Below are 10,258 nucleotides of genomic sequence, written 5' to 3' on the forward strand. Positions count from 1 at the left end.
AATATGCAACATTTGGGCTGGGAATGATGGCTGTGACTGCCCAGTGACGCTCACATTAGCACATATGGCTGAGCTGTGTACAGATCACGTTGCAACCCAGCAAATAGCTTTCAGAAACCCAAATGCCACACAGTGTGTCTTGCTTCTTGCACAGAAGCCTCCCTGGAGCACCTAGACATCTTCATCTCCTTCCATTCCTTATTCCATGAAGCGTGGAGTGCACATGAGCTTCTACATGGATAGGCTTATGGCTCTGCCCAGTGTTCATATCTTTGAAAACCAAACAATCTGCAGGGGAGACACTGAGCAGATCAGACTGCTGAGCCTCAGTCATGGTTCTCCACCCTGTCCGCACCCATTGAGGCTTAGGTGGTGGCTACCCTTCAGCACTGCAGACCTGTGTAGGAGCCCCAGAATGCTGGTGAGAGTCCAGCAGGAACACGGAGGAGAGCTCTCCTCTCCTCGCCACTCACCCCAGCACACGAGGGCAGACTTACCCTTACTGTTTGCTGCTCACTTACAAATTAAAAGTCATCACACTTTCCCCAAAAATACCAGCTTCTGAGAGCCACAATGAGGATTTTATAAATGATATTAAAGTATTATAAAAGTGCTTTGAGTTCCAGAAGTGATGACACACACTATTAATTTCAAAAGAAGTCATAGTTATAGGACTAATGAAAACCACGAAGCTGTTACCTTCTTTTTTTTCTACTATTTAGTTTTTTAAAAGCTTTTTCCAGAAACTATGCTTCTCAAAATGGGAGGTTGAAATGGATCGCAAAACATCTGAATGAGCAGAAGGCCTTTTCCTGAGGTTGGAGTGATAAGTGTTACTCAGTTAACTACCTCTTGGGATTTGGTATAACCTGGTTTCCCATAAGAAGGTATCATCTGGCGACATTTAGAGTGGCAAGCCTAGGAAATGCAACGTTCAAGGTTCCTAATTCTCTAACTCCAAGGTTCCTAACATCTGCGGGAAGTCAGCCTCTCTCACTATCTACCAGAAGAACAGGAATAATGGATGCCTTCATCCAGTCCAGCAGGAATGGTGGGAGGTGTAACAGCTTTCCACCTCAGTATCCTTGTTCTCTTCGTAGGAGCTGATGGCACAGTCCAAGATCAGCACACCCTGCTAGGCATTGTGCAGGAGGTACCTAGCAGGTCACCTTGCCAGCGAATTCCATAGCTACCAGACAGACAGCTACGGTATTTTGGAAAATGACGAGTTTTGCACAAGAATACAAGGAAACTTAAACAACATTAAGCAATATTCTCCCACCTTCACTTTTCTGTTGAGCAGTAATATACTTACACATTACATGTTTTTTCCCACTACTAAAATTGTCTTTTGCATTGACTTTGTCTCAGCAGAGTAGCTTGTGGAAAGCCAAAGTTTATAACCCATAATGAGATGGGAATTTTTTAGTCACCCTTCAGCTTCTGGGATGAGGGGGGTTGAGAAGACAAGATGTCACCATTGAAGCCAGAACTTAAGATGTTTCAAGGACATTATGAACCTCACTTAGACTGGAGTATGTATGGTGGTCCAGCTCCAACATAGAGATTGTGACCTTTTTTTTTTTAACCAAGTTTCTAATTGAAGCCACATGGCTTGATTTATATGTAGAGAGAGATATACACATACATACACACACACAGAGAAAGAACATGCACAAGCTGAAACCTTTTTAGTGGTAAAGAAATAGGGTTTAACAAAAAAATATTATATCCTTTTTCCATCTAGCTACCTTAGGCTAAAAAAGAAATAAAAGACTAATTTCATTAAAGACCATGGACTTTAATTTCTCTTGCAGCAAAGTGGTAGTAGACACTTAATATAAATGAAGTCAAACTTGAAACCACTGAAACCCTTACTTTGTTCCTTCAGTTAAATATATTGATAGTTGTGCAATTCTTTTATAGGTATGGAAATTTATAATGAAGTTAGCAAATGACATAGCTCTGGTAACTTGGACCAGTTTGGGTGCAGTGGAAAGAACTTTATCAGAAGGGGGCTGGCTTCTGATAAAGGTCTTGGTATGAATATTTATAATAACTATACAAGGGTAGTCTGTCTCAGGCCATGTCTTCACCTCACCAAGTCTTGGTTTTGTCATCTCTTGTGTGTGGATAAAATAGTATCTACCACAAGATTGCTGGGAAGACTAACTGAGCTAATCTATGCAGGGTTCCTTGCACCATAATCTGGCCCATAGTAGTTGCTCTACAAGTGGTGGCTGTGAATAACATTCAGCTCAGCCCTGTAACCTTGGGCAAGTCCCTTAAATCCTTTGACTCTTGGCTTCTCTATTTATAAAACAAGAATATTTACCCTACCTGCTTCTGATATCGTGAGGACTTCTTTTGAGCATATCCTGAAAAGATTTACAAAAGTCAGTAGTTGGGAAGACAGAGCTATACACGGCATGACACAATGGGAAAACATTACAAGGTGATGTGTAATCAAGTGTTGGCCTGTGAGGAATGAATAGGTTCTGGGAAAGGCATTGCAGACATTCAGGCAAAGGAAGGAATATTGTGACCTAATATTGGGGGCAGTCCATGTAGAGTAGGAGGCCTCAGCAGAGCCTTGAAGAAGACAGGATATAGCTGGGCGAAGTGAACCCTCCTTCCACTGATAGCTCCTGCTGGCTAACTTTTGCTGTGTCTCCTCTGTGGTTACAGGCTGAGCTCATTCGAAGCCTCACCCACAAGCTTGCAACCCTCCAGGAAGCGAAGGGGAGTCTGCTGATGGACATCAAGCTCAATAATGCCTTGGGGGAAGAGGTGGAGGCCTTGATCAGTGAGATCTGCAAGCCCAATGAGTTTGACAAGTATAAGATGTTCATCGGGGACTTGGACAAGGTGGTAAACCTGCTGCTGTCACTCTCAGGGCGCCTGGCCCGCGTGGAGAACGTCCTTAGTGGCCTTGGTGAGGATGCCAGTAATGAAGAAAGGGTAGGTGGCCTAGCAGTTCAGTTCAAGTTTTCCCTCTGAACCCACTTACACAGAGCAGTCCACTGGACATGGTGCCTCCTCCCAAGACAATTAGGATCTGTTTGGGGCAGGGAGAGAGTCCAACATACGGCTAACCAAAAACAGAAGACAGCATCTTCCATGCGGAGACATGATGCTGACACTTAAGGCTCGGGGAATACTAATGAGAGTAAAAACACAAGCGCCTGCACTTCCTTCCTTCTCATCCCGGAAAGAGGAAAGAGAGAAGTGTGATAGGGTTGACAGTGAAAGGGAGGGACAGCAAAGCTGTTAGGGATGAGGAGAGAATGCTGAAACTAGATAGAGTTCAGGCACAGGGATTCTGCAGGTGAGGGGCAGTGGACTTGTGTGCAGTTGCACCCAGGTGTCTCCACTGCACCCTTCACTGGAAGGAAGAGGACAGGTAAAAGCAGTGGTGGCAATACTGGATAAAACTGAGTACTTCCTCTTCGTCGGGCACAGTAGGTCTCCGTACTTTGTGTGTATCTCACTGAGTCCTCACCACAGACCAGGAAGTGAGGCCCTGATGCAGACCCCGAGTTTTGTTCACTACATGGAACTTAACTCCATAGCTCAGCACATTCATCTGCTCATGCGTACAGCAGATCTTCACTGGGTGTTTAACACTTGGGATACATCTGTGAACAAAGCAGATAGATCCTTGCCCTCATGGAACTTACTAAAGGAAGTCAGACAATAAGTGCATCTAGAACTACACACACACACACACACACACACATATACACACACACAAATTTATATACACACACTAGAAGCTGATAAGTGTTCCAGCCCTAAGAGGCTCCTTTGCTTTCTGGTAAACCCTCATTCAGTGTTATCAGGGATTTCTCAACTATTTTCTAATATGTTGCATTAAAAGGAAATATGTCCTTTTTCAAATAGATTTTTCAAAGGATTAGAAAGTCTAGATGGTAAGCATTTAGGAATGGACTCTGAGCATCTAGGAACTTTCTGTAGTTTCACTCCCAGCAAGTGCCCTCCTCCTGGAAATGTGCTGAGCCCTAGCTTCCTCATCTAGAAATTGTCTAACAGTATCTGCCCCAAAAGTGTTGTCCTTTCCTCCTTCCACTCAGCAAACAGCTGATGAGAAACTGTCAAATAGGTGCTCTGCATGCTAGGGACGAACACTAAGATGCAGGGCGGGCCCTGCAGAACTCTCGCGATAGTGAGGGAACCAGGATGGAGGGTGATCGCGCCAACAAGCTGCAGCAATAAACTCAGAGCCACGCAGCACTTCCCGGGTGGTGGAGTGAGGCCGGGAATGGCTTCACAAGTGACACCTGAATAGCGTTCAGAAGAATTTCTTAATTCTAGGTGGACTAAGAGAGGAAGGGCTTCACCATTTAGGAGGAATGCCATGAACAAAGTCCAGAAAGGTCATGGCATATTCAAGAACTGATTAGCATATGGTTGGTATGTCTAAAACAATGATTGCTTGGTTTACTTGTTCTTAAAAAGAGTAAATGGCAGGAAATATTATAAAAGTGTGGAATCAGGAAACTGACAGGGAATAGATGGCTCAGTCAAAGGAGACACAGAATTCAGTAAAGGCGTGGGGAAGATTCAGGGAGACCAAGAAGAGAGTGAAGCCTCCCTGGATCAGCATCGCAGAGAAGCCATTACCGCCGCCTCCAGCGTAGAGGAACAAAGGAGCTATCCTACAGCCCCGAGGCCTTGGTGAGAGAACCAGGCTCCTGGCAAGGAAAGAGTCAGGGAGAAACGCTCCAATGCCTTTTCGCCTCCAACCCTCCTATCCGACCCTAGCCTTCCATTTGCCAGAAAGGCAAGCATGTTCCGTTGATGCAGCCTGCAGAGTTCAGCTCCACAGAGCAGGGCTGAGAAAGTGGATCTGGAGGAGAGCACAGTATCGGCACAGAAAATAATCGCAAAGGCCTTGCGTGTCAAACTTCAACTTTGGACTTTAACCTGTAAGCCAGGAAAAGCCATAAACTAATTCCATGACATAATAAGCCTGGGGAGGGGTGAGAATGACGCTTACAGCTGGGACACCTATTATAGTAGTCTAACAAGAAGGGGTTAGTCTTTTAACTAAGGCAGTTGTCATGGGGCTAGAGAATAGGGAGTGAGAAAACTGGCTTCAATTAGCAGGGTGTGTTATATTCAGGGAAAGGTAGAGCAGAAGGAAATTCCACATTTCCTGTTTGGCCATGACGATGGTTGCTGCAGATATCTGAGGTAAGGAATCCTGGAGCAATTTCTAGTTAGAGGAAGAGTTGTACTAAAATTCAATTCAACTCAACACTTAAATGCATGCTTGCACTCTGAAATACAAGTGCTTGCTCACCTACAAAATGCATCTTTTTTTATTTTTTTTAATTAAGGTACCAATGATATACAATCTTTAGTATTAGTTTTTATTGAGGAAAGGAAGACTAAGTAGTTCACAAATGCCAAATTCAGAATACAGGTACCAATGCAGGGTGCTTGGGAGAAGTATATATAAGGGTTTACCTGAATATCTGATTTTTTTATTTTTAATCTGAAGCAAATGTGGAAAATGTTCACGTTAAGAGTTGGCAACTGTTAATGATGGGTACACAGGTATTATATCTCTGTACATTTCTGATGTTTAAAATAGTTCTTGATTTTTTAAAGGTGAGGAAGAGGTTTTCAGTTTTTAACTACAGTGTTTCGAAAGGCATCTTTATTCAAATTCAGTCCCTAAGGTTTTTTTTTTAAGGTGTGTTTTTCTGATAAGGAGAAAGCAGCCTATGAAAATGGAGATGTAAGAAAAACCCATAACCTTGCACTTTTCCCCCAGGAATTATTATATGTCAGTCTAGTTCAAGGGAAGTTAGGGCAAAGACACATGAGCCTTTCATAACCCTACATAAGCTAATTTGTAGTCAAGTATATTTTTAAATCTTATTTCTTGATTAATTTCCATTTTAATGTCTCATAATCACTGTGGCCCGAGAAGTCTTAATAATTAAATATAAATTTCGTTTTAATTTAAATGATATTCACTATATGTTAGCATGTTGCATAAGAAGCCACACTAGAGATTTTTGTAAAAGTAAATTAATCCTAAAGGTGACATGCTAGTTTACCACTGGGTTTGTGTGAGAAACTCTTAGAATGTGAAGTTGCCATCATGGGTTAAATAAAATCTCCCTCATATTAAATTCATAGGCATGAGAAAAAAACCTGAAAAATGGAAACAATTTTTTAGAAATGAGAAATAAGATGTTCCCTTTGTTGTCTGTGAATTAAGACAGAGGTTCTCAAACTTCAGCTACAAAAGAATCACCTGGAAGACTTGTTAAACCACAGATCTCTGGGCCCCACCTCCAGAGCTTTTGATTTAGTAGGTGGAATATGGCCTGACAGTTTGCATTTCTAACAATTCCCCCAGGCAGTGCTGCTGCTGGTCCACACTTTGAGAACCACTATAAATGTAAATACTTGTAAATACTCAAGGTATCCTGATGACTGGCCTTTTTCCCCCTTCAGTTTTACTGTCGTAATTAACCATTTTTAGATGTACAGTTCAGTAGTGTTAAGTATATTTGCATTGTTATGCAACAGATCGCCAGAACTTTTTCATCTTGCCAAACTGAAATTCTACAGATTGAACAAGAATGCTCCATTCTCCCCTCCCCCCAGCTCCTGGCAACCATTCCACTTTGTATCTCTGTGCTTGTGACTACTTGAAATACCTCATATAAGTAGAATCATTGATTGTCTTTTTAAGTCTAGAAACCTAAAGTGCTTATTTACGCCAGCCAGTTTAACGTATCCCCTCTCAAATTAAAGCTGCTGTATGACCTCCCAGGTTAGACAACCATGTACATGCAGCAGAAGGGTAATTAATACACTGATTTTCAAAAAATGAAGTCTCCTTCCTTAAGGGTGACAGTTGAAATAGCAACCTAGATGTCTTGCAGTCCTATAGAAGGTGTCTTTGCAGGCGGGTTTGGCTCCCTCCTTCCTCCCCCTGGCCCTTTGCTGACCTCTCGTTACCCCTGCAGAGCTCTCTCAGTGAGAAGAGGAAGGTCCTGGCGGGGCAGCATGAGGACGCCCGGGAGCTCAAGGAGAACCTGGATCGAAGGGAACGCGTGGTGTTGGACATCTTGGCCAATTACCTCTCAGAGGAGCAACTCCAGGATTACCAGCATTTTGTGAAAATGAAGTCAACACTCCTCATTGAGCAGCGAAAGCTGGACGACAAGATCAAACTGGGCCAGGAGCAAGTCAAGTGTCTGCTGGAGAGTCTGCCCTTGGATTTCATTCCCAAGGCGGGAGCCCTGGCCCTGCCCGCAGACCTCACCACTGAAATGACTCCTGTTGGGGGAAGTACTTTCAGTGGTATTTTCCCAACCTTAACCTCTCCACTTTAACCTCTTCTAAAACACCCAACCAAAAGACCACCCTTTTTCTCAACACTATTTAATCTGAAAAATGTTTCAGTACAAACCACGGTTTAAACTATATGGGTAATTGGGGTTTTTCTGGATAAAAAGGAAAAAATTATATCCAGAAAAAAGCCTGTTTTTTTCCTTCTTGCCCTTCATGATTGACTGAGAGCTTGAATGCTGCTGGGAACTTACCCCTTTCTATTATTACTTTGTAGTAGAAAGAAAATTAATGAAACTGTGAGAACTGATTAGAGGGTGTTTGATTGTGTAGTTTTTAACAGGCTGAGGCAACAGAGAACAGTGTGTGTTCCCCTCGGGAGTGTGTCCACAGGGGCTTTCCGTGCTTGTGGGCAGGGTATCCTGACGACCGGTATGAGTAATCATTAATAAAGGGCCTGCAACATAAAGCCTTAAAAAGAAACACAGAAGAAAATTGTTAAACCTTGAATGTTGTTATTTATATTTTTTTTAATGAAAAAGATCACTATGTTTGTGTGCTAACCAGTTATTTGATTCTATTTTGTGGACCTAGACAATTATGTTTGTGGTTTGTGTTTTGTGAAAATCTTAATGAAATGAAGAATTCCAAAGATAGGCATATTGAGCGTGGAGACTTGTTTTTTCTTAAATCCTTGGCTTGTCTGTCTTATTTTTACAAATAGGAGTGACCTTGGCATCCCCGATCCCACTGCTGCCCATCCTCACCACTCTACTCCTGCAACAAACAGGAAAACGTACACCTTCCCCAGGAAGGCGGCTTTATGCAGCATGGCTACATGTCATTATCACTGTGGTGGTGAGCTAGAAGCTGTATTTTACTAACAAGGACGACAAACTCTCCAACCTGTATGACAAGAGAGTCAGACCCCAACCCAATTCAAAACTGAATTCATGCTCTCCTGTACCAGATTTGGGCTAAATATAATTTATGTAGTAAGGTATATTAGCAGGCTATTTGTTTCAACAGTGCTTTTTAAAGTTTTTCCTAAAATGTCAAACCTGTCAGCCACCATTAAAAACACCCTCCTTAACATCTGAAGACTGATTTTGCACTATCATGCTTCAATAATAACTCAGAGGGTGCTGTAGAGCTCAGGTGTAAGGCTGTTCAAACAGAATGGAAGAGTGGAAGGAGGCTAGGGCCAGTGGCCAGGTTTTGTTGACATGGGAAGAGCCACCTCCTTTGAGCAGGTGGCGCATCCTAGGCTGTGCTTTCGTTTTCTGTTTTGGTTTTGCCGTGTGCCCAACCTGGGGCTAGCGGCCACCTCTGCTGGCTGAGCTGCAAGTACCAAAGCAGCCAGGTCTAGAGAAGCAGAATTAAAATTGTGTGAGGGTAACAAATGCCCTTTTTGCCTCTGTACATTCAATTACTTAAATTTACCTTCTGGTTAAGGACTTCAAAACTAGTTATGTTCCCCAACACACATTTTCTGATGAACTTAGAACCAATAGGTCACCCAGGAGTTTGTGAGCAGCCAGCCAAAGGCATTGCTTTGGTTTTTGGGAGATATTCACTGTCTGACTCTTTGACGCAGTAAGACAGCACCTTTGTTTCCCAGGAATGTTTTCAAAAGCTTCTCTTACCATTCAGGGGTCCCATTTCCCAGGGAATCAGTGGGATGAGTGACAGCATTCAACAGTTCCACTGCATGGTCATTTTGAAGTAGCAACAGTGCATTGAACTGACATTTAATCAGACTTAGGCTAACCCAGGAGCCTGAGATCAACGCTAATTGGTAATTAACAGTGTCTTGCTGATACTAAATGGTACCTTGTGTCAGGCTGAGTTGAAGCAAGCCAGTAGATTTGTTCAGCTCTTAGTGAAAATCCTCAGTAGGATTCTGGGGCTCCCAAGTCCCAACACTCTTCAGAATAAGTCTTCTTAAAGATTTAACTGGGAACATTTTGACATTCAGTCTTTTTCAATCACTTTTCTAACATATCAAAGTAAGTGACCCCCATAGTACAGTGCAAGGGGTGCTGCTTAGCACGACACAAATATGAAACCTGCTGATTCCTAGGATATTATCCCTTCTTTGGGCTACACTGAAACCTGTTATCTGAAACAAGTGAAGTAACAAGTATGTCTTTGAAATCTAATTCTTAAGTGGATGTAATTTTTTTTGTAGCAGGACTTGACCTGTGTGCTCTGATAGAAAGAAACCACTACCCTAAGTTTCATGGTTAATCCCAAATCCCTTTAGCTAGAAAATAAGCCTATTCTTTATACCTTTTCTATTTTACATTTTTTCACCACTATTAGAAAAAAAAAATCATCTACAGAAGAAGCCACCCTATTTCCTCCCAGCAATATCCTAGCCAAGATCATGAGCATAGCAACCATGAGCATGGTGGTGGTGGTGATTTCAGGACTCAGATGCCACAGCCAGGATGTTTGTGCATGGTCAGTCATCATCCCTGTGGATGTGATCATTTCAGGAATACCATGTCCCACCGCAAGTCAGGTGGCAGTAGGATGGCCTTGCAATGATCCAAATGCTGATGCTCAAGAAACCTATGTGGACAAAGCTGTCCAACTCCCTAGCCCACTTGGGAAGTCCTGGGCTTGTTGCTAGACGTTGGTTGACAGCCTTTCCTCCTGCTGCTTTGCTCCTTATGGTGGCCACTTAACCCCAAAGAATGCAGGGAGGATCCATAGTGAAAGTGTCTGAGTTTCTCCAAGAGACTCTGCCGAAACAAACATTTTTTGCTTTGCCCCAACAAAACAGTTTAGGTTTTGTTATGCACAGCTAGTTCCCAAACTTGAAGAGAAGCAAATATGGGTCAACCCCTAAGAATCCGTGGCTGTTTGTCAAGGAGTGAGACCTTCCCTAAGGGCCTCTGCGGCACATGCAGGA

General features: G+C 42.9%; 1 protein-coding gene across 14 annotated transcripts in view; it reads left to right on the forward strand.

The window, feature by feature from the left end:
- Positions 1-8,433, forward strand: part of SHROOM3 (shroom family member 3) — a 185,424-nt gene extending 176,991 nt beyond the window's left edge. For 13 of the 14 annotated variants that reach the window (XM_036896794.2, XM_036896793.2, XM_057502349.1 and 10 more), the window contains 2 exons: positions 2,689-2,961; positions 7,014-8,433. In XM_036896794.2, the coding sequence (XP_036752689.2) occupies positions 2,689-2,961; positions 7,014-7,382 (642 nt within the window). In that variant the 3' untranslated portion in view covers positions 7,383-8,433. The remainder of the gene's footprint in view (positions 1-2,688; positions 2,962-7,013) is intronic. The other variant, XM_036896798.2, reaches the window with a different exon arrangement.
- Positions 8,434-10,258: the final 1,825 nt, after the last annotated feature.

Source organism: Manis pentadactyla, chromosome 5 (genome assembly GCF_030020395.1).
Source record: "Manis pentadactyla isolate mManPen7 chromosome 5, mManPen7.hap1, whole genome shotgun sequence".
In the NCBI taxonomy this organism is placed as follows: domain Eukaryota; kingdom Metazoa; phylum Chordata; class Mammalia; order Pholidota; family Manidae; genus Manis; species Manis pentadactyla.